Source organism: Salmo trutta, chromosome 23 (genome assembly GCF_901001165.1).
Source record: "Salmo trutta chromosome 23, fSalTru1.1, whole genome shotgun sequence".
Classification (NCBI taxonomy): Eukaryota; Metazoa; Chordata; class Actinopteri; order Salmoniformes; family Salmonidae; genus Salmo; species Salmo trutta.
Genome location: NC_042979.1, coordinates 39,965,990 through 39,990,113, shown reverse-complemented (window position 1 = coordinate 39,990,113; position 24,124 = coordinate 39,965,990). Strand labels below are relative to the sequence as shown.

Genomic DNA, 24,124 nt, shown 5'->3' with positions numbered 1-24,124 from the left:
ACTCTTCATTATGAGGACCAATGGAAAGCTCAGAGGCCTGCCCTACCAAGCAAAAAGGCAGTAACTGCTCATAGCGTGGAACTGAGAAAAATTGCTTTTATTTACCTTGGTTTCACAGTAACTTTGTGCAGTTACTGCTAACATGACCCCCATTTTCTCCAAAACACAATACAATAGAGGCAGGATACTTGTCCACATGATTAAGAATGTATTTAATGAAACAAAAATTACATTAACTCATTTTAGACCAAATGAGCAGTTACTGCTTTTTTTGCTTGGTAGGGCAGTAATATGAGTGCCATTTAAGTCAAATATAAATATATTTCAATTGAAAAAACATACCCTGCCGTTATTATAGTATATCTGGTGCAGTTGAGAAGCCTGTGTCTATTTCATATGCTATTTTTACTCATAATGGATGGATAATTACACAGAGAGCAGAGAGAAGGGGAATAAGATATCTGGAGACTATTCTCATCTGCGTAGATATCTATATGAGAGGATTATTGCTTCTAAAGATTTTTATATCAAATCAGGAAATTGATTTGCCTCACCCACTCAATGTGAGAACATATGCTGATGACATAATCTCCCTGAGGATTTATTGTGTCCAGAAATTGTTATATAGTCCAATATTACATTTAAGCCTCTGTTTTGTAGATTTGAAAATGCATGACTGTGTAGAAACTGTTTTGACAGAGTGTTTTATCAATCGAAAAATATCCATAGACTGACATACTGTATTTTGAGAAACCTGTGCGTAATTTCACTGACTCCATCGTTGACACGTATTTGATTGATTATCATCTTCCATTGACGTATAGGCCTATATCAGTTGAAGCCTATCAATGAGAAATATATAGTTCTAATCAAATACAAACAAAAATATATATTTCTTCGCTATTTAAAAAAGAGACCAATACTTTCCAATTGTTGCTCTAGAAAATTCGATTTAAAAACGCATCACTGGCGCAAATTCAGTATGGGTGCCCCTCCCTCCCTCCCTCCCTAGCTGTATGATGTAGTGTGTGTTGGGGGAACCCGGTGATTTCCTCTACCAGTTGAGTCCTTAAACTCTAGCACACACAGCAGACGCGCAACGGTGTGCGCCGAGCGGTTGGAGCCAGTCTCCCGGCATTGACAATTTCACTGAACCGAGGACTGCATTGTTACCATTTTTGAAGACCCACGTTAACCTTTTATTCTCAACATTTCTTCCTTTTCGTCCTTGTCTTGTCTTTTCAATATGTGCTGATATTGAAGGGGAGAGGGGAAGGTAGAATGGGCGAAACCCTCTTGTTCCCTGTGTAACTCTGGAAATGGATCCGACGTTCTCGCAGGGAGACAAAGGTATAAACTCAATGTTTTCACCTAAATAGTTGTGAATATTTTCTTATTTTTCCTGTTAATTTCTCAAAGATTTCGTTGTTTGTTTTGTGTATTGAGAAGATACTCTCTGGTAGTGTCTGATTGCCTGTGACAGGGTCGTCGGCATCAATATCGGCTTTTCACTTGTTGAGTGAATTGAGATTGAGCATATGCTTGAGGTGAGGTCACCTCAGTAGGTGGAACAGAAAATGGCTATAACTATAGGTTATTTTAGGCTGGAGGTTATTTCGCCACCTAAGTTAATGTGTCGTTACATTTGATATTGTAGCCTACACCCTGTGACTAGGCTTTCTGTTTTAAGTGCTGCATTGGGTGTTAGCGTGTTTGTTGTGACTAACTTTTAAATGGGTTTTTATATTTAATTCCAATATTCATTAGAAGCACCTTGATTTGATGAGGTCGCATTTTCCATAGGCTACTGCATAAAATTCCAATTGGAAATCTAATTAACAGTAGCCTGTATATGTATAGCCTATAGCTATGCGGAGTGCAGCCCTCTGGACTTCTGAATGAGTCTTCTGCATATTATAAATTGCATTCTTTTTCGTCTATTTTTAGATTTATGTATTCATAATTTATATTTCATGCTCTATTGATGACCTGCATTAAGGCAAGCATTTTGTATGACCAGATGCCAGAACATTTCAAGATACTGAATACCAGTATCTTGAAATGTATGTATCTTTATAGGTATGTGTGCTTTGATGACAAAAAACTGCAATGATTTAGATTTTAACATGTTATGGGCACACCTGGATGTGTATTTGGTCCAGCACTGAGGCAGAATCATATTTATAATTAAAACCTGTCACCAGTCATGACATTAAGCTGTCTGGTAGAGTAGCCAGCTTTTGTTCTACTCTAAATGCTACACAATGGCTAACATGGTTTACATTGTCTACAGTGCATTCGGAAAGTATTCAGACCCCTTGACTTTTTCCACATTTTGTTAAGTCCCAGCCTTATTCTAAAATGGAATAAATAATTCTTTACCCTCATCAATCTACACACAATACACTACAATGACAAAGGAAAAACAGGTTTTTAGACATTTTTGCAAATGTATTAAAAATAGAAAACTGAAATAATACATTTACATAAGTATTCAGAACCTTTACTCAGTACTAGAGGTCGACCGATTATGATTTTTCAACGCCGATACCGATACCGATTATTGGGGGCCCAAAAAGGCAAATACCGATTAATCGGACAATTTTTTTATTTTATTTATTTATTTGTAATAATGACAATTACAACAATACTGAATGAACACTTATTTTAACTTAATATAATACATCAATAAAATCAATTTAGCCTCAAATAAATAATGAAACATGTTCCATTTGGTTTAAATAATGCAAAAACAAAGTGTTGGAGAAGAAAGTAAAAGTGCAATATGTGCCATGTAAAAAAGCTGACGTTTAAGTTCCTTGCTCAGAACATGGGAACATATGAAAGCTGGTGGTTCCTTTTAACATGAGTCTTCAATATTCCCAGGTAAGATGTTTTAGGTTGTAGTTATTATAGGACTATTTCTCTCTATACGATTTGTATTTCATATACCTTTGACTATTGGATGTTCTTATAGGCACTTTGGTATTGCTAGTGTAACAGTATAGCTTCCGTCCCTCTCCTCGCCCCTACCTGGGCTCGAACCACGAACACATCGACAACAGCCACCCTCGAAGCAGTGTTACCCACGTAGAGGAAGAGAAAAAACTACTCCAAGTCTCAGAGCGAGTGACATTTGAAATGCTATTAGTGCGCACCCGGCCAACTAGCTAGCCATTTCATATGGGTTACACCAGCCTAATATTGGGAGTTGACAGGCTTGAAGTCATAAACAGCGTAATGCATTGCGAAGGGCTGCTGGCAAAACGCACGAAAGTGCTATTTTGAATGAATGCTTACGAGCCTGCTGCTGCCTACCATCGCTCAGTCAGACTGCTCTATCAAATCATAGACTTAATTATAACATAATAACACACAGAAACACGAGCCTTAGGTCATTAATATGGTCGAATCCGGAAACTATCATCTCGAAAACAAAACGTTATTCCTGTTACATTGCACAACCTTCAGTGTTATGTCATAATTACGTAAAATTCTGGCAAATTAGTTTGCAACGAGCCAGGCGGCCCAAACTGTTGCATATACCCTGACTGCGTGCAATGAACGCAAAATGGCACAATTTCACCTGGTTAATATTGCCTGCTAACCTGGATTTCTTTTAGCTAAATATGCAGGTTTAAAAATATATACTTCTGTGTATTGATTTTAAGAAAGGCATTGATGTTTATGGTTAGGTACAGTCGTGCAACGATTGTGCTTTTTTCGCAAATGCGCTTTTGTTAAATCATCCCCGTTTGGCGAAGTCGGCTTTCTTTGTTAGGAAGAAATAGCCTTCACTGTTCGCAACGAGCCAGGCGGCCCAAACTGCTGCATATACCCTGACTCTGTTTGCAAGAGAAGTGACACATTTTCCCTAGTTAAAAGAAATTTATGTTAGCAGGCAATATTAACTAAATATGCAGGTTTAAAAATATATACTTGTGTATTGATTTTAAGAAAGGCATTGATGTTTATGGTTGGAGCAACGTGTACCTAAGCGCTTATATGCAACGCAGGACAGGCTAGATAAACTAGTAATATCATCAACCATGTGTAGTTAACTAGTGATTATGATTGATTGATTGTTTTTTATAAGATAAGTTTAATGCTAGCTAGCAACTTACCTTAGCTTCTTACTGCATTCGCGTAACCTTGTGGAGTGCAATGTAAAGCAGGTGGTTAGAGCGTTGGACAAGTTAACCGTAAGGTTGCAAGATTGAATCCCTGAGCTGACAAGGTAAAAATCTGTCGTTCTGCTAGAGCATGGTGTTTGCAACGCCAGGGTTGTGGGTTCGATTCCCACGGGGGACCAGTACTGAAAAAAAAATGTATGAAATGAAATGTATGCATTCACTACTGTAAGTCGGTCTGGATAAGAGCGTCTGCTAAATGACTAAAACGTAAATGTAAATGTAGTTAACCCACCGTTCCTAGGCCGTCATTGAAAATAAGAATGTGTTCTTAACTGACTTGCCTAGTTAAATAAAGGTCTAAAAAAATAAGAAAAAAAATAAAGAAAAAGTAAATAAATAAATATTTCAAAAAAAATTGGCCAAATCGGCATCCAAAAATACCGATTTCCGATTGTTATGAAAACTTGAAATCGGCCCTAATTAATCAGCCATTCCGATTAATCGATCGACCTCAACTCAGTACTTTGTTGAAGCACCTTTGAAGGTGAATCTTCGCCCCAGTCTGAGGTCTTGAGCGCTCTGAAGCAGGTTTTCATAAATTATCTCCGGGATGCTGGCCTTCTAGGCAGAGTTGCAAAGAAAAAGCCAAAGAGACTGGTGTTTTGCTGGTACTATTTAATGAAGCTGCCAGTTGAGGACTTGTGAGGTATCTGTTTCTCAAACTAGACACTCTAATGTACTTGTCCTCTTGCTCAGTTGTGCACCGGGGCCTCCCACTCCTCTTTCTATTCTGGTTAGAGCCAGTTTGCGCTGTTCTATGAAGGGAGCACTACACAGCGTTGTACGAGATCTTCAGTTTCTTGGCAATTTCTCGCATGGAATAGTCTTCATTTCTCAGAACAAGAATACACTGACGAGTTTCAGAAGAAAGTGCTTTATTTATCGAATCCACAAATGCTTATGCTCCAGATAGTCAACTAGTCTAAAGAAGGCCCGTTTTATTGCTTCTTTAATCAGAACAACAGTTTTCAGCTGTGCTAACATAATTGCAAAAGGGTTTCCTAATGATTAATTAGCCTTTTAAAATGATAAACTTGGATTAGCTAACACAACATGCCATTGGAACACAGGAGTGATGGTTGCTGATAATGGGCCTCTGTACGCCTATGTAGATATTCCATTAAAAAATCTGCCGTTTCCAGCTACAATAGTCATTTACAACATTAACAATGTCTATACTGTATTTCTAATCAATTTGATGTTATTTTAATGGAGAAAAAATGTGCTTTTCTTTCAAAAACAAGGACATTTCTAAGTGACCCAAAACTTTTGAATGGTAGTGTATGTTAAATCTAGATTCATTTTCCATGTCAAAGATGATTGGGATAGTTGGGTAACAACTACTTTGTCCTGTAGAGAAGAGTATGTCTAATATGTTTATGTTATGAGAGACAAAAATTGAAATGTTATGATAAATCTCTACAGCTTGTGAATCATAGCACTGAAAGACACTCCCACTCTGTTTATGTCCAAAACCTCTCACTGCAGCTATCTGTATCCACTTTGCAGTTCACAGGAAGGATTAAATAAATTAATACATTGTGACAAAATCCTGTGGTGAAAGTGAACCCTCACCACAAGCCAAATATATTGAAATACATATCAGCAGAAATACATAATTTCTATATATTACTGTATTGCAAATAGTCAGTACTCGGCAGCTCTACTGCACAAGTTATTCAAAGTCAACTGTTATACTTGAAAGAATGTTATGATCCCTGATAAACATTGCTCAGGTGCTGCTGGTGGCTACAAAGTCTGATTGATTATACTCAACATGTAAGCACAGTATTTCTTCATAAATCCCAAGTCGCACAATCAATCACTGTTTGTTATGAAATTGAGTGGATCTTAAAGGTATTCAGATTCATGGTTAAATTATTGCTACATATAAAGCATATACATTTTCTCCTTGAAATCATTCTAACAGTAAATGCAGTCAAAAGCTATGCGCCAATTAGCCAGGCAGCTTGGTGGATCCAGGGATCAATGATTGGGACATCGCTGGATCAGATACTGAGTTGGAATGCTTTCATTCGAGTAGTCTCACTGAGTATGTTAACATGCATTCAATAATAGGATCGTTGTGAATACTCTGATTAATATAACAGTTTGATTAAAACATTGTTATGCTTTGCAAGATGAAAGAATTCCCTAAATATCCTGTTTACATGGACAGCTGATAATCAGGGTGCCTGATGGGACTTAAAGAAATGTAGAAAATGACAAATAAAAATAAAGGTCCTATCACAGCAATCATATCATTTTATGGGAAGCCTATTTGATTCTGACTTCGGAAATATAGAGTTTGTATGTGAAACCTATTTCTTAGATGTATACTTTCGGATTATCTGAATTCAATTCACATGTGCCAAAGAGGGAGGCTCGTGGTGCTTATGATAGCACATGTGCAGATCAACTAGACCACAGGAACTCTGATTAAGGTATCCCAATAATTCAAAAGATTGCAAAAAAATATAGGTCTTTTAATCCGTTTATGTTTACTTCGCTTATGACTTTACGCCGATTAAAATAATCATGACTACTGTCAAACTTGTAATACTGTCATAATCAATATATAATCGATATGATCAGTTAATATAGAATTATTACTGTGCATGTAAACATACTCACTGTGGAGATCGGTGGGCTACAGTGCAGACAGAAGGACACCATGACAAATCACCTCATTCACATTGTCAAAATGATTGGCTTATGTGATCAGCAGCTCGTGGCTGTCTGAGAGTCCACAGCTGACTTTGTGCTCATTGAAGAGCTTGGCCAGGGACTCCATGTATAGGCCATGATAGTGGTCCACCTCCTCCTGAGTGGGAGAAGGCCTCTTTGGCACTGGGATAGGACTACCCACGACAATGGTGACAGGGCAGTGGTAAGGCATCCAGAGCCAGCGTTCACCCATGAACAAACAAGGGGCAAAGCCCATGATCTTCTTACAGAGTTGCTGTAACCTCCAGCCCATACTGCCTTCTGAGAAGATCACCTGGCGGAACATATCGTTCTCCCCATACGAGTAGACGGGCACCAGGTCAGCTCCAAACTCCAGGGCCACCTTGACGAAGCCTTTCCTTTGCTTCATAACCACAGCGTTGACCCCAGGCAGACTCAGCAGAGACTCAGCAGCACCCCCTATAATAATCACCAGCGCATTGCCTTTCCCACTTTTAGACAGTAGGTGCTTGAGACTGGGCTTGCTGACTGGACAACAACCTGTGGCCATGACATATTCCCTGTAGAGGGGGATCTTGAAGAGGCCACTCAGGATGCAGAGACAGGAGCGCACCCCAGGGAAGAGGTCCATAAAGCCACAGGCCTCCGTGGTGAAAGTAGTAAAGGCTCCGAGACTCAAGACCCCATGTGGATGACACCCTAAAATGTAGTTCTTGTTTGGGTTCAACTCCGCTGTCTTCACCAACTTCATTGGGAAGTAGTCCCTTACGAGCTTCCACACTTTCCAGTTTCTCACAAATGCAGTTCTCCTACCCCCTCTTTCAGGTGTGTGCCGATCCTTTAACTGCCATATGAAGTAGAGAGTAGGCAGCAGCCACAGAGACGTAAACATAAGGTACACCATCAACCCAATACAAGCCGGACCTAAGAGGGGAAGTGTCAGCACCGCTTGCAGAACACTGACATTCATCAGGAAATCTTTCCACTGAGTGTTTTCTTGCTTCATCCCTTCAACCTTTTCTGTCCTTTTCCCAAAGTTGTTCACAGCGTGACTGCGCGAACAAGTGCAACGTTCCTGAGAGCACCAGTACCCTGTGTGAATGTACTTTGATCACAGTTCCAGTGAGGCTGCAGATAACAATCACTTCCACTCCCGCAACACTTTGATAAACATGACAGAGTCCAAAGTCTTTAACCATTTACAGCGCACCAAGTTAATAGTTTGAGTTTGAGTTTATTTTATTTTTACAGGGACAGTGCACATTAATCAACATTTCAGTAAAAGTGCCGGTTTTAGCCAGCCGGCTAATTTTCAACCGCACAGACAGTACAAAAAGCAACAAGAGAAAATCCATAAAAGCAACAAAGTGTTTCCACACCTCACAAGCTACAGACAATAGATAACATGGAAAGCGGCAATACACAGCTAGGGATTATGTTCCCAAATCTGATTGACCTTTAGCCATGTCTTCATGTAACTATATTAACAATACTATTATCGTAACTCGAGATAATCTGTTTACGAGAACACATCTCGGAGTGGAAGATTTTGGCCCTTGGTGAGTTGCTGGATCAGCAGTCAAATCAAAGCCTCGGTTTGAACTCCATAGACTGTCGAGTTACAGCTCACAGCAGACAGACAATACATGGACTGCTTGGCAAGTTTAGAAAATCATGTTAGTCAGTTGCAATGTTTCAATCTCAAGTATATTCCAGCATGGACAAGCATTGAAATCTGGCATGATTGGCTGTGATTAAGACATATTCTGCGCGGGCATACGCATATTACAAGATTAACTGACTTGCCTAGTTAAATAAAAAATGTTGACGTCAAACGCTTATGCAGGCATCGAAAAGATCTGATCTTTTGTGTGTGTTCTATTTCCTCCCCTCTGTATTCCTCAGCCCCACCCCCACGCATCACCACCCCTGTGTGTGTGGCATTAGTTCACAGACAAGGAAAGGCAGGATATTTTAACCCATGAAACATCAATTACTTAATGCAGAAGTCTCCCCTCACGGTCCAAATGAATATTGATTTTAAAGGTTAAAATCGATGGAATGGATCTTTACTGGCTCGGTTATTGCTGTAGTCAATTAACAATAATTCCCAGTCGAATGTATGTGATTAATAAGTGTTGTGTATGGTCAGTTGTGTAAGTTTTTTTTCTCCTACACAAAGGGTAGAAAGGACAACAAGAACACTTCACTGTGCTCTTATTAGGTACCCTAGTAGTTAAGAGCATTGGACCAGTAAACAAAAGGTAGCTGGTTTGAATCCCCATGCTGAATAGGTGAAAAATATTGCCCTTGAGCAAGGTACTTAACCCAAATTGCTCTGGATTAGAGTGTCTGCTGAAATGTAAAAAAAAGAAAAAGATTTATGAACATACTTATTACCCCCTATACGAGACTATGAAATATAACAATAAAACCATGTATAATCTTTCTTATAGGAATTTGCTGACAACAGTCATGACAATGCCCTCTAACAGGCAAAATGTACTACAAGAACACACATACCATTATTGCATTACTCTGACAGTGCATATTGCATTAAGTCCCTCTCCAAGGTCCTTCAAGTTGTACTTTCCCTGCCCGTGTTCCCTTGTGATGTCTTGAGCAAATGTTCGTAAAGCAGGTCGGTTTGTCTCCAGATGTACCCTTTTCACAGATCCCCTGTTGCATTTTAATAAGCATTTCGCTATGGACCCAATTCCAGCCGGAGTTAAGCACGCATAAATGGAACATAGTTCCCTTTTTATGCACTTTTCTCTCTCTGCGTATTCTGACCTTGAACTTAAGCGTGAGAATAGCGTGCTATTCACCTGCTATTTGTTTTTGTGTGCAGATCCAATAAATGAAGGTGTGGTGGAGGTGTGTCTACAGATACACCTTATTCTGATCTTGACTTAATGCCCTAATAATTCCATCACCGTTACACGTGAGGCATGAATAAGGTCTAGCGAACCTACCAGTTCCACGTGAAAATAGCGTCAACTAAAGTTTGTCCTATAGAAATTACATCATTCTCATGCACTGTCATTTCCAGCTTGATAAGAGCTATTGATAAGAGCTATTGATAAGAGCTAGGTAATTGAGTAATCTGTTTGGATAAGGGAATTGTGTATATAAATTACACTTATTTTAGATCTATTTTACCTTATAATCGCTGGAGACAAATGTGAAACCAGTCATATGGCAGCAAACTGAAGCAAATCAACATTTCCCACAGTAGTTTATGAAACGCTGTGCCATTATGCAGAATTTAAATTGTACAGCCTTTTAACTTGCAGGGATGGGCACCCTCGAATGTCTTAATTATAGGCTACCGTGACTTTCTCTGTTTTCTGTTTCTATCATGTATCGACCGTCAGTAGGCCTAATAACAAAACATATTCAATTTCCTGTTAGTTCCCTTCAGTTGGTATAGCCTACATTATAATTCCATTTAATTCCATTGTTTAGTTTACCTTCATTTGCTTCCTCTGTAAACGCTGTCACAGCCATGTGGTTGTTGCTGAAGATAATATAAAAAAAAGACATGTAGGCTAATTCAATCATTATGAAGCGGAGCGCAGACCAAGCAGTTTGAACCTGACGCATGGCACAATACTTGACTGTGTCATCACACAGTTCCATGATTAGTGCAGGCAATAGACAAGGGTATAGCCTACTATTGTACACTATTCTCCCTATTATAAATCTATGTACACTAATCTTCCAATATTACCATGTGTTAAAGAACTGAATGTGGCAATTTTCAGAATGAATCAAAACACAGTTTTCTTTCTTTTGTGCGTAAGGGCTCTCCAAACCTGTTTTTTGTGATTCGAAAATACTTTCCTAACCCTAAATAATCTACAAGATTAGAGTATTTTTATATCTACCAACTGCTGCCGAAACGGAGACAAATATTGAAATGTTTCATTGATCCCTAATATTCTGAACCCATTCTCTCAATATATTCTTTTAAGTCTGTACACAAAAAAATTCTACCTAAAAGGTACACTGTATTTAAAGGGATGGCTTAAGATAAATGTACTTAAAAACCTATTGAATGAAAACTCCACAAGAACATCTGTTGGCAGGCAAGTGGGAGGGTTTTCAGCTGTTCAACTACATTTATTCAGCGCGCGCAAGGGAACCACGCCTGCAAAGCCCGTTACGCACCTTCATAAGGTAAGTCTGAAAACCAACTACTGAGAAGTGTGTAGGAAAGGCATGCGTAAGATAAGGCTTAATTTCGGAAATCTAAATCGGGCCCTATAGGAATATGTTATGGATATAAACTTTGTTGTGTTTCTCCAAGGCATTGTGGTTTCATAATAGTTTAACAGAGAAATTATTGTTAATCTTTGATATTACAAAGTTTTTGATTATTAATGTTCCTTCTCATTTTTTTGTCAGCACAGGGCAAATTTCAGGTCTGCTGAGCACAAACTTGAATGCTGTGAAAATTCTGTGCAACTTCAAAGACGCATTTAATGCGAACACTGAGGCTGTACCCACTTTAAGTTACAGTTTTAACAGTGGCCAAGTAGGCTACTGTGGCTATTTGATCATAATGTAGGCCTTCCAGTGTCCTACCATCAAAAACAATGGAAAACATGCATCCCATTGTAACATGGAAAGAGCTGTTCTATCACTCAGCCACAGCAGCAGCCAATGTGTGGTGTTCAATGTAGGCCTACATTCCATGAGAAAAAAACATGCAGGGCTTGACATTAACCTGTTTATCCACTATCCACACACGTTTGTTGTGTTGTTTGATGCAAGAAACCACTTTTCAAAATAAAATGCTTTATTATTCCCATACCATTATTACAGAGAATCAGACACATTATTCTACCCTCTGCTTATTGACTTCTAAGCTTATTCAAGCCTGTCTCAAAATACAACACTGTATTTTTACCTGACAAAGCTCTTTACCTGACTTGTTTTTCAAAGATGTCTAGAAATGTACACATTTTGTGCTCTTGTAGGAAGCAATCACTCCCCTATTGCTGACCCTATTGGGTCGAGAGTTTCAAGTTCCCTGGTGTCCACATCACCAACGAACTATCATGGTCCAAACACACCACGACAGTCATGAAGAGGGCACGACAACAACTTTTCCCCCTCAGGAGACTGAAATGATTTGGCATGGTCCTCATATCCTCATATCCTCAAAAGGTTATACAGCTGCACCATTGAGAGCATCCTGACCTGTTGCATCACCACCTGGTATGACAACTGCTAGACTATTCTCTCTGCTACCACACGGCAAGCGGTACCGGAGCACCAAGTCTAGGTCCAAAAGGCTCCTTAACAGCTTCTACCCCCAAGCCATAAGACTGTTGAACAATTAATCAAATGGCTACTCGGACTATTTACATTGACCCCCCTCCCCATTTTTACACTGCTGCTACTCGCTGTTTATTAGCTATGCCCCTACCTACATGTACATATTACCTTGACTAACCTGCATCCCCGCACATTGACTTGGTACTGGTACCCCCTGTATATAGCCTCATTATTGTTATTATGTTACTTTTCATAACATTTTTACATGAGTTTATTTAGTAAATATTTTCTTAATCTATTTCTTGAACTGCATTGTTGGTTAAGGGCTTGTAAGTAAGCATTTCAAGGTAAGGTCTACACCTGTTGTATTCGATGTATGTGACAAGTACAATTTGATTTGATTTTGTCTATAACTGGGCTAAGAACTCACTAACTAGCAAAGGATACAGTGCATTCGGAAAGTATTCAGACCCCTTCCCTTTTTCAACATTTTTGTTACGTTACAGCCTTATTCAAAAATTATTTAAGTTATTTTTTTCTCCTTAATCAATCTACACACAATACCCCATAATTACAAAGCAAAAATTGTTTTTTTAGAAATGTTTGCAAAAGTATTAAAAATAAAAAACAGAAATACCTTATTTACATAAGTATTCAGACCCTTTGCTATGAGAGTCAAACTTGAGCTCAGGTGCATCCTGTTTCCATTGATCATCCCTCGAGATGTTTCTATAACTTGATTGGAGTCCACCTGGGGTAAATTCAATTGATTGGACATGATTTTGAAAGGCACATACCTGTCTATGTAAGGTCCCACAGTTGACAGTGCATGTCAGAGCAAAAACCAAGCCATGAGGTCGAAGGAATGGTCCGCAGAGCTCAGTGACAGGATTGTGTCTGCAGCATTGAAGGTCCCCAAGAACACAGTGGCCTCCATCATTCTTAATTGGAAGAAGTTTGGAACCACCAAGACTCTTCCTAGAGCTGGCCACCCGACCAAACTGAGCAATCGCGGGATGGCCTTGGTCAGGGAGGTGAACAACAACCCGATGGTCACTCTGACAGAGCTCCAGAGTTCCTCTGTGGAGATGGGAGAACCTTCCAGAAGGACAACCATCTCTGCAGCACTCCACCAATCAGACCTTTATAGTAGAGTGGCCAGCCGGAAGCAACTCCTCAGTAAAAGGCACGTGACAACCCGCTTAGAGTTTGCCAAAAGGCACCTAAAAGACTCTCATACCATGAGAAACAAGATTCTCATGTCTGATGAAACCAAGATTGAACTCTTTGGCTTGAATGTCAAGTGTCAATGTCTGGAGGAAACCTGGCACCACTTCTCCATCACAGAGAAGAGAATCTTCCCACCGAGGCAGCAGGGCTGGGAGGAGGAAGGATCTCAGCAAACATAGAATGTTCTTAGAATGATAAGTGATATTGTTAGGTGATATTTCTCTTCAGCTTAAAAGGTTGAATTAAAGGTCACTAGCTAACATTAAGGATTGTTTTGGAAATGCTTGGTTCGTATTGCAGGAACCATTCTTAAAGACCTATACCTTTTATAAGATACTTTGTGACAATCAAATTCTAACTTCGATACAGCATAGCCTGACCATCAAACAATGGTTGGTTTCAATAAGGATCTGCCCAGGGGGAAAAAAATAAAATAAAAACAGGTTCTAAGAACAACACTTTGTTAGAGTTCCGAAGACGGTGTCTGCAGACAGGGTCTAGCTGTGGTTTGTTGTTTTAGTTCGTAGGGGGAAGCTCGTGGTTGGTTGAGCAAGACGGACAGGACAGACACAACAAGACTGCAGAGCCAGTCAAATCACCCTCTGACACTGACAGAGACAGTGCAATTCCCTTTTTCCATTAAGAGATGGTCTATAGTGTATATTCATTCAACTGCAGAGTGATATCTAGAAGCTGTTGTACTTCCCATAATGGGCCTGTTCATACGTTAAATGGTGTGTGACTGTTATTGTGCTTCCTGTAATGTGTTGTGTAATGCTTTATGCTCACTTGTTCTAATGTCAGAAAAGTCAGTTCTTGCTGATAAAGTGAATTGGACAGTGGACTTTTGAATTTCCCTTTTCTGCAAAGTGAGCGAGAGTGGAGAGAGAGAGAAATTAAGCAAGAAAGGGACTGGAATTTCAAGCCTCAGATGTTGTGCGTTGTACAGTAGTCTATATGACTCCTGATCTGAAAGGGCAAAATCCTCAGCTACGGTACATCGACATTGACACCAAGCCTCTCAGAGGGACGTCACTGAAGTGGCTCCATAAATTGAACTACCTATCAACGAATAGATATCCCAACGTTGTGTTCTAACGTTTTTTCTGACAACACTTCCCTGTTTCTGGAAGAATTGTGCTGTTTACTGCATTGCACCAGTACCTCAATGCCTGAGTATTTGTGTGTGCGGGTGCGTGCGTGCGTGTGTGCATGTGTGTGCGTGTGTGTGAGTGTGTGTGGGTGCGTGTACGGGTGCATGTATGCTTGTGTGTGTGGGTGCGGGTGTGTGTGCGGATGCGTGCGTGTGTGCATGTGTGTGCGTGTGTGTGTGTGTGTGTGTGGGTGTGTGTACGGGTGCATGTATGCTTGTGTGTGTGGGTGCGTGTATGCTTGTGTGTGTGGGTGCGTGTATGCTTGTGTGTGTGGGTGCGGGTATGCTTGTGTGTGTGGGTGCGTGTATGCTTGTGTGTGTGGGTGCGTGTATGCTTGTGTGTGTGGGTGCGGGTATGCTTGTGTGTGTGGGTGTGGGTGTGTGAGCAGGTGCGTGTGTGTGTGTACGGGTGCGTGTGCATGTGCATGTGTAGGTTGAGTTCCAGTTGGGTCGACTTCTACTGTACAACAAGGATAGCATTGTTTTTCCCAGTGTGTGTCTAGGCTAATGTATAGCTCTGAATTTCTGCACCAGATGTTTCAAAGACTGGAGACTATCACCACTGACTGAATATTTCTAGAATCCCTGGCACACAGAAACCCTTCCGCAGGACTGCTTTATTAGTCATTCATTCATTCACCAAGGTATTGATATATTCAGCTCTCTACCTCCAGCTCTGACTGAAAAATAGCTCTCCAAACAATCACCAATGCTGCACTAAACCAAAGCCAACAGATTGCTTTGCAACAGATCAAATCAAACGTTGGAAGCGCAAGTCTAATGCGGCTGCCACAGACTCTTGTTTATCCCTCATCGTTACAGTCCTAAACTGTTTTGTTCCTCTGCAATACTGTTTGAACTGAGAATAAGACACATTTAATGGGTCTGTTTATTGTATTTTCTTTCTTCATTTGCAGCAGTCTGACTGTGAGTCAGTGTGTGTCCTCTTCAACAGAGAGAGAGAGAGAGAGAGAGAGAGAGAGAGAGAGAGAGAGAGAGAGAGAGAGAGGAGAGGAGAGAGAGAGAGAGAGAGAGAGAGAGAGAGAGAGAGAGAGAGAGAGAGAGAGAGAGAGAGAGAGAGAGAGAGATAGTGCTTCAATAGAATGAAGATGATACATCAGCCGCCTCCGTCTCTCCTTTCCTCTCGCCCTCTTTATCTCTGACTATCTCGCTCTCCTGTCTCTCTCCTTCCCTTTATGTCTCCCTCTCTCTCCAGTCTCTCTGTTTTCTAATGTGTCCTGAGTGTGAACAAGCCCTGAGCCTCTCAGTTTTAAGACTAAATATGTGCCAGGCATTGATCTGCTCGGAGAAGGCTGCTGCCACATACCTGTCTTTGATTTGAAGAACTCCCGCTGTGTTTTAGAATCCTGAATTAAAGAACGCACTCATTTAAAGTCCCCCACTCACTGCCTATTGGCTGCCATTTTAGAGACTGCATGATGAAGAATGTGAAATTAGTCATGTTTAAAATGTAGAGGCTTTTAGAGATGTATTTTATAGACTTTAGCCTTGCCAGGCTACCCAAACTACTTGCTCCGGCCAAACGCTACGTCATGCCCACAGACATTAGTTTATTCTCCGCAATGAGTCTATTTTGACATTTCCCATTCTTAAAATAAAGTGGTGATCCTAACTGACCTAAGACAGGGAATTTTTACTAGGATTAAATGTCAGGAATTGTGAAAAACTGAGTTTAAATGTATTTGTCTAAGGTTTATGTATACTTCTGACTTGAACTGTAACTACATGAGGTAGTCTGCACTCCTCGCAGTTCAAACCAAGCTGTGAATCAGTTGTGACAACTTACTGACACCCAAATCTGCACTTGCCAACTTGACTTTGGTCACGATGTTAGAAGCGGCAGCACTGCATGGGGTACTGTGGACTTTTCAGACAGGATATATATTTGAGGAAAACTGAGGTTGACATAGCTCACTGCAACTTAATATATGGCAGGTGGCATTTGACAAATAAACTTTTCAATCAAAATAACTTTTGTCGAAGAACTTTTGTAGATATACACTTTACAATTAAGCTTCCGTCAAATTAATTTCCTATGTCCTTGTGTTAATTCAATCAGTTCTAAAATAAACACCAAAGCTTGCAGCTTTCAAATTTGGAAGGGGGCATTTAAATAAAGAAAAAATGAATTTAAAAAAAGAAACTGGGATGTTTTGAGGCAGTTCTAAGGTGCTTGAAAGTTCTCATAGGACTTCTTCCATCAGGAATTGCCATATGTCATTTTCTGTTAATTGAATCTGTATTTAGTTTTTTAAGCTTGTCTGTTTGATTTATTGCAGTATAAATCGTATCAGAGTGGATTGTAGAGCCAGTCAAATCTATAAAAGGTGTCAGAAAAATTGCAGTGCTTGGCACTCGTATTTCAAACAAGTTCTTGATTTATCCTAGAATACCTTAAAAATAAATTACTCAGCACAGCACAGAATATGGACTCACAACGATTTTTTGAAGTTATTAAAATGAAAGCGAAAAGGGTAACTGGGGACACCTTGTTGCGCTCCCTTTTTTCCTTGTTTCAGATAAATGTAATAGAAACAGCAGCACAAGCAAAAAACTTTCACCCTGTAGTTGGAATTTTGCTTAAGAAATTGTTTTTGTTTGTCTGTTCTTCAGATAAGCTGTACCATCCCTCAAATTTGGCCCATCATATTCGCGTTGAGTCAACATTTTTATGTTCCGGTGACGAATAACAAAATACTGTTCCCGTTCTGACTGTAATGGTTTTACACAGATTCTGTCTCTGTCTGTCTATCTTTCTCTGAGCTCACTTTTTTCCTCTCTTTCTTTCTCCCCGCACTGCTGTCTGTCTTTTTGTCCTAACCTCTTTTCCCTGTCTGTCTCTCGTCCCCTATCTCCCCTTCTCTGTTCCCACCTCTCTTTCCCTCCATCTCCTCCCCCTTCCTTCTCTCTTCTCTCTCCTCTCCCGCAATCCCCCTCTCCCCACCCCACCCCTCCCTGCTCTGTCTCCCTGTTTTCACCCACCTCTTCCTCCCTCCCTCCCTCTCTCTCCCTCACCCCCTTCCCCACCTCTCCCCCACTCTCTATTTCTGTCTAGACAATGAGGTCCGTCTGGAGGGGATGAGGGATGGGGCTGGCTTCATGAGGATGCCAGAGCACCCCCTGTGGGAGCCCCGTAGCCTAGCCGCCCAGCACCTCTCCTCCTGGATGACGGAGGGTGAGCCCTTCACCTCTCCTCTCTCCCTGCTGCACTCTGCCGGAGGACAGCGCCTCTCCTCGTCCTCTTCCTCATCAGTGGCCACTACTGCTCTTGTCGCCGCCATGACCCTGGAGCAGAAGACCACCTTCGCCCTGGTCCTCTTCCTCTTCGGTGTCCTCCTCATCCTAATTGTGCGGTGCTTTCGCATCCTGCTGGACCCCTACCGCAGCATGCCCACCTCCACCTGGGCAGACGGCCTGGACGGGCTGGAGAAGGGCCAGTTCGACTATACACTGGCATAGGGGGTTAGGCGTCCATGTACTGTATACTGTACACACACACACACGCACACACGCGCGCACACACACACACACACACACACACACACACACACTCTGCAGTGTGGCTGCATCCTTCTGGGTTCACTTTCTCCCACTTGTTTACACTGTAGACAGCTAATGTCACTCACACACACTGACACAAGAGGCCACCTGGGGCTCCTTCAGTGCCTCACTCCTACAGGGTAGTTCTCATCCTCCTCCTTCTCGTCCTCCTCACCGTTCAAGTTGACAACAATGTCAAAGCTATTTCAACCCTCCTCCTCGTAATACCTCACCATCCGAGTCAAGAACTAAACTATTTCAACCCTCCTCCTCATAATACCTCACCATCCGAGTCAAGAACTAAACCATTTCAACCCTCCTCCTCGTAATACCTCACCATCCGAGTCAAGAACTAAACCATTTCAACCCTCCTCCTCATAATACCTCACCATCCGAGTCAAGAACTAAACTATTTCAACCCTCCTCCTCCTCATAATACCTCACCATCCGAGTCAAGAACTAAACCATTTCAACCCTCCTCCTCGTAATACCTCACCATCCGAGTCAAGAACTAAACTATTTCAACCCTCCTCCTCGTAATACCTCACCATCCGAGTCAAGAACTAAACTATTTCAACCCTCCTCCTCGTAATACCTCACCATCCGAGTCAAGAACTAAACTATTTCAACCCTCCTCCTCCTCATAATACCTCACCATCCGAGTCAAGAACTAAACCATTTCAACCCTCCTCCTCGTAATACCTCACCATCCGAGTCAAGAACTAAACTATTTCAACCCTCCTCCTCGTAATACCTCACCATCCGAGTCAAGAACTAAACTATTTCAACCCTCCTCCTCGTAATACCTCACCATCCGAGTCAAGAACTAAACTATTTCAACCCTCCTCCTCGTAATACCTCACCATCCGAGTCAAGAACTAAACTATTTCAACCCTCCTCCTCGTAATACCTCACCATCCGAGTCAAGAACTAAACTATTTCAACCCTCCTCCTCGTAATACCTCACCATCCGAGTCAAGAACTAAACTATTTCAACCCTCCTCCTCGTAATACCTCACCATCCGAGTCAAGAACTAAACTATTTCAACCCTCCTCCTCGTAATACCTCACCATCCGAGTCAAGAACTAAACTATTTCAACCCTCCTCCTCGTAATACCTCACCATCCGAGTCAAGAACTAAACTATTTTAACCCTCCTCCTCGTAATACCTCACCATCCGAGTCAAGAACTAAACTATTTCAACCCTCCTCCTCGTAATACCTCACCATCCGAGTCAAGAACTAAACTATTTCAACCCTCCTCCTCGTAATACCTCACCATCCGAGTCAAGAACTAAACTATTTCAACCCGCCTCCTCCTCGTAATACCTCACCATCCGAGTCAAGAACTAAACTATTTCAACCCTCCTCCTCGTAATACCTCACCATCCGAGTCAAGAACTAAACTATTTCAACCCTCCTCCTCCTCGTAATACCTCACCATCCGAGTCAAGAACTAAACTATTTCAACCCTCCTCCTCATAATACTTCACCATCCGAGTCAAGAACTATGCCAACGCTATGTCAACCTGTGCTGTCGTAGGCTGCTAAGTTATTCAACCTTGTACTAAAGGAACATTTGAAATCTTCTACTGTCCTGGAGGAGTGTTGTTGTTGATATATTTATGTCCCAAAAATGTGTGTTCAGAATGTTAAATGCTGAATGTTGACCTAACATATTATTATGATGATCGTTTTGTCATTTTACAATCATTGCTCATAATTGAATTATGTTAATGTGTTATAGAAGGACGTATTTACACAATCAGGGAATTCGATTTAGGATGAGATTATTTTCAATGGCCAAAAACAAGCATTCCTCATCTTGTTTTTGTAGCTCAATAATTTGATATTGTTAGTATAGATTAAGATAATAGCTGATATCATTTGACCCAGTCAGCAGATGGCTAGAAGGGAGACATAAATGTACATATTCTATCTATCTATCTATCTATCTATCTATCTATTTATCTATAAATATATCTATCTAAGCACTTCAAGTCAACGCAATAATATATTAAAACCACAGTTTTATTCACTAAATTTATTTTGTCATTTTTACACACCCGTTTAAAGCCTGATAATGCGATTTTGCCTTGCATTAGCCATAGCTCACTGCACATGTCTTTATTTCAAGAGACAAAATGGCGTAGTCATCAGGTATTTCATAATAGAGAGTCATGATAACTGTTTTTGCTTGTACAAAACACCTTTAAAATGGCCTTTATGTTTCATCTAAGAAAATTATTTTCCTATCTCAAGGTTTTACATACTCCTGTTCAGCCAATAATTATAACATTGCACTATTCAATTCCCTCATCCCACGAGGGAATTGCCTCTTGACCAAATAGATAAGATGTGGTTTCTCCTATGGGAAACCTGGGTTCAGATCCCACCTGTGACACAAGTTTGTTCCTATCAATCAGATACTTGTTCCTAAAGATTACCTGCTGTCGCCACGCTGACCCCTGTAGCGCTCCTCTTCTTTGTTTTCAGACCTCAAAAGTAGTCTAATATCAAGATCTGTGCATGTTCTATACCATTGGTTGTGTGAATTTGTTTTTCTTCAAATATCTGACTAACTTAGATTTTTGAGTGGACTAACACTTTGACACTATATAAAATGTGGGGATTATGTGTAAAATGTAATGAACTACTGTAGGTGGCAACAACAGTGTGTTTGGATAGGGCTCTACAGTTGAAGCTGTCACTTTCATTTATAATCAACTGCATGCAACTTAGTTGCTGAAAGTATTTTTAGTAAATGTAGTTGTTGGATCTTGCATGGGATTCAGAGCAGTTGACACTTGATAAATCAAAGTTATAGATTGCTTAGAGTTTGAACATAGGGGACTATCCAAACCAAGTAAGTAAATCCTGACCCGGTGATCCACAAACCCAAGAATACGTTGTACAACAGTTATTTGCTCTTTTGTGACATCCAGAGTATACTTGCTTCAATTCAAATGAATGTGTCGGTGGTAAAGAGTTTTTAAAAAATCACTTCTGTTACAGAAGGCAGGCTATGTCCACTAACTGTGTCTCACCTGAGTGTGTTGTAGTGACCAGGGTACTGTTCAAATAAGACTCATTCCTTTTTCAATACTGACATTGGAAGGAATGGCCTTTTCAAGCTGTGAAGTATAACTCAGTCACTAGATCAGCCTATGTAAAGTCTATGTAAATATGCAGGGTTATAGTGATGATTGTGTGACAATTGCAATGTAGTTGTCAGTCAGATTCTTGTGGAGCAGCAGAACCTTTAAAATGTAAAAACAACCCCCTCCCATTCAATGTGATAGAATGACGATGAATAAAGTGTTTCCAGATCACTACCTCTGAAGATGTAGTTATTGACGTTTGGCTTATGGTTCAAAAAGTCAAGTGGAAAGATATTCTGTTAATATAAATGTCACACCCTGATCTGTTTCACCTGTCTTTGTGCTCGTCTCCACCTCCTCCAGGTGTCGTCCATTGTCCCTATTATCCCAGTGTATTTATACCTGTGTTCTCTGTTTGTCTGTTGCAAGTTTGTTTTGTCCGTCAAGCCTACCAGCGGTTTTCCCCTTGCTCCTGTCTTTTTCTATAATTCCTGTTTTCTAGTTTTGACTATTCTGCCTTCCCTGACCCTGAGCCTGCCTGCTGTTCTGTACCTTGTCACACCACCCTGGATTATTGACTTCTGCCTGCCGTTCTGTACCTTTTGACTCTGATCTGGATTACTGACCTCTGCCTGCCCTTGACCTGTCGTTTTGCCTGTCCCCTGTTCTAGTAATAAACTGATGTTACTTCGCTGCACTGTCTGCGGGGCAGCGGGTATCCTAGTGGTTAGAGCGGGCCAGTAACCGAAAGGTTGCAAGATCGAATCCCCAAGGTAAAAATCTGTCGTTCTGACCCTGAACAAGGCAGTTAACCCACTGTTCCTAAGCCGTCATTGTAAATAAGAATTTGTTCTTAACTGACTTGCCTGGTTAAATAAAAAATAGATTTGGGTCTTCCCTAAAATGTGATAATGAATGTCGACTTAGACAGTGCATGCTGCCATATACCGCTGTGAGAGTGCCATATACCGCTGTGCTTCAAGCTGTTATAGCTTTCAAGACTGCTTGAATCTTTCTCAAAGAGCTATTGATGCCATGGATATAACCGGAGTATGAGGACGATTCAGGCGTAGTTCAGTATGAAAAGAGTACCATAATGTTACACTGCAGTAATGACACACACATTGACTTAGTAAATTAGCATCATATTACTTGTTTCAATTTCTCAGTAAAACACAATTATTCACAACAAAGAACAGTCACAGAATACAGATTTTCTTTAATGTATAATTCAATAAAATCAAATAGGTCACATACACATATTTAGCAGATGTTTTATTTTTCTCCTTTTTCATGGTATCCAATTGGTGGTTACAGTCTTGTTTCATTGCTGCAACTCCCGTATGGACTCGGGTGAGGCGAAGGTCGAGAGTTGTGCGTTCTCCAAAACACAACCCAACCAAGCCGCACTGCTTCTTGACACAATGCCCACTTAACCCGGAAGCCAGCCGGACCAATGTGTAGGAGCAAAGACCGTACACCTGGCGATCGTGTCAGCGTGCACTGCGCCTGGGCCCTCCACAGGAGTCAAATCAAATCAAATGTATTTATATAGCCCTTCTTACATCACCTGATATCTCAAAGTGCTGTACAGAAACCCAGCCTAAAACCCCAAACAGCAAGCAATGCAGGTGTGAAAGCACGGTGGCTAGAAAGGCCAAAACCTAGGAAGAAACCTAGAGAGGAACCAGGCTATGAGGGGTGGCCAGTCCTCTTCTGGCTGTGCCGGGTGGAGATTAAAACAGCACATGGCCAAGATGTTCAAATGTTCATAAATGACCAGCATGGTCAAATAATAATAATCATAGTAGTTGTCGAGGGTGCAACCAGTCAGCAACACAAGAGTAAGTGTCAGTTGGCTTTTTCATAGCCGATCTTGGAGAGTATCTCTACCGCTGCTGCTGTCTCTAGAGAGTTGAAAACAGCAGGTCTGGGACAGGTAGCACGTCCAGTGAACAGGTCAGGGTTCCAGCAGTTCTGGGACAGCAGGTCTGGGACAGGTAGCACATCCGGTGAACAGGTTAGGGTTCCATAGCCGCAAGTAGAACAGTTGGAACTGGAGCAGCAGCACGGCCAGGTGGACTGGGGACAGCAAGGAGTCATCATGCCAGGTAGTCCTGAGGCATGGTCCTAGGGCTCAGGTCCTCCTCTGAGAGAGAAAGAGAGAATTAGAGAATTAGAGAGAGCATATTTAAATTCACACAGGATAAGACAAGAGAAATACTCCAGATGTGACAGACTGACCCTAGCCCCCCTACACATAAACTACTGCAGCATAAATACTGGAGGCTGAGACAGGAGGGGTTAGGAGACACTGTGGCCCCATCCGATGAAACCCCCGGACAGGGCCAAACAGGTAGAATATAACCCCACCCACTTTGCCAAAGCACAGCCCCCACACCACTGGAGGGATATCTCCAACCACCAACTTACATCCCGAGAAAAGGCCGAGTATAGCCCACATCTCCACCACGGCACAACCTAAGGGGGGGGGCGCCAACCCAAGTCCGATCCTTGACTTTGGCGATGTCATTTACAAAATAGCCTCCAACACTACTCAGCAAATTGGATGTAGTCTATCACAGTGCCATCCATTTTGTCACCAAAGCCCCATATACTACCCACCACTGCGACCTGTATGCTCTCGTTGGCTGGCCCTCGCTACATATTCAACGCCAAACCCACTGGCTTCAGGTCATATATAAGACTTTGCTAGGTAAAGCCCCGCCTTATCTCAGCTCACTGGTCACCAGAGCAACACCCACCTGTAGCACACGCTCCAGCAGGTATATTTCACTGGTCATCCCCAAAGCCAACACCTCCTTTGTTCTCTGAACCAATGACTGGAATGAATTGCAAAAGTCAATGAAGCTGGAGACTTTTATCACCCTTACTAACTATAAGCATCAGCT

General features: G+C 41.3%; 1 protein-coding gene and 1 pseudogene across 1 annotated transcript; one reads left to right on the top strand and one right to left on the bottom strand.

The window, feature by feature from the left end:
• Positions 1-1,044: 1,044 nt before the first annotated feature.
• Positions 1,045-21,444, top strand: ctxn3 (cortexin 3). Its single transcript, XM_029710294.1, has 2 exons — positions 1,045-1,350; positions 17,627-21,444. The coding sequence occupies exons 1-2, from the start codon at positions 1,320-1,322 to the stop codon at positions 18,028-18,030; spliced, it is 435 nt and encodes a 144-aa protein (XP_029566154.1). The 5' UTR covers positions 1,045-1,319; the 3' UTR covers positions 18,031-21,444.
• LOC115160042 (diacylglycerol O-acyltransferase 2 pseudogene) lies at positions 5,731-7,997 on the bottom strand (annotated as a pseudogene).
• Positions 21,445-24,124: the final 2,680 nt, after the last annotated feature.

Coding starts and splice junctions, on each gene's coding strand:
- ctxn3 (XM_029710294.1), top strand. CDS start 1,320: ATGGATCCGACGTTCTCGCAGGGAGACAAAG. Junction 1,351..17,626: donor GTTCTCGCAGGGAGACAAAG/GTATAAACTCAA, acceptor ATTTCTGTCTAG/ACAATGAGGTCCGTCTGGAG.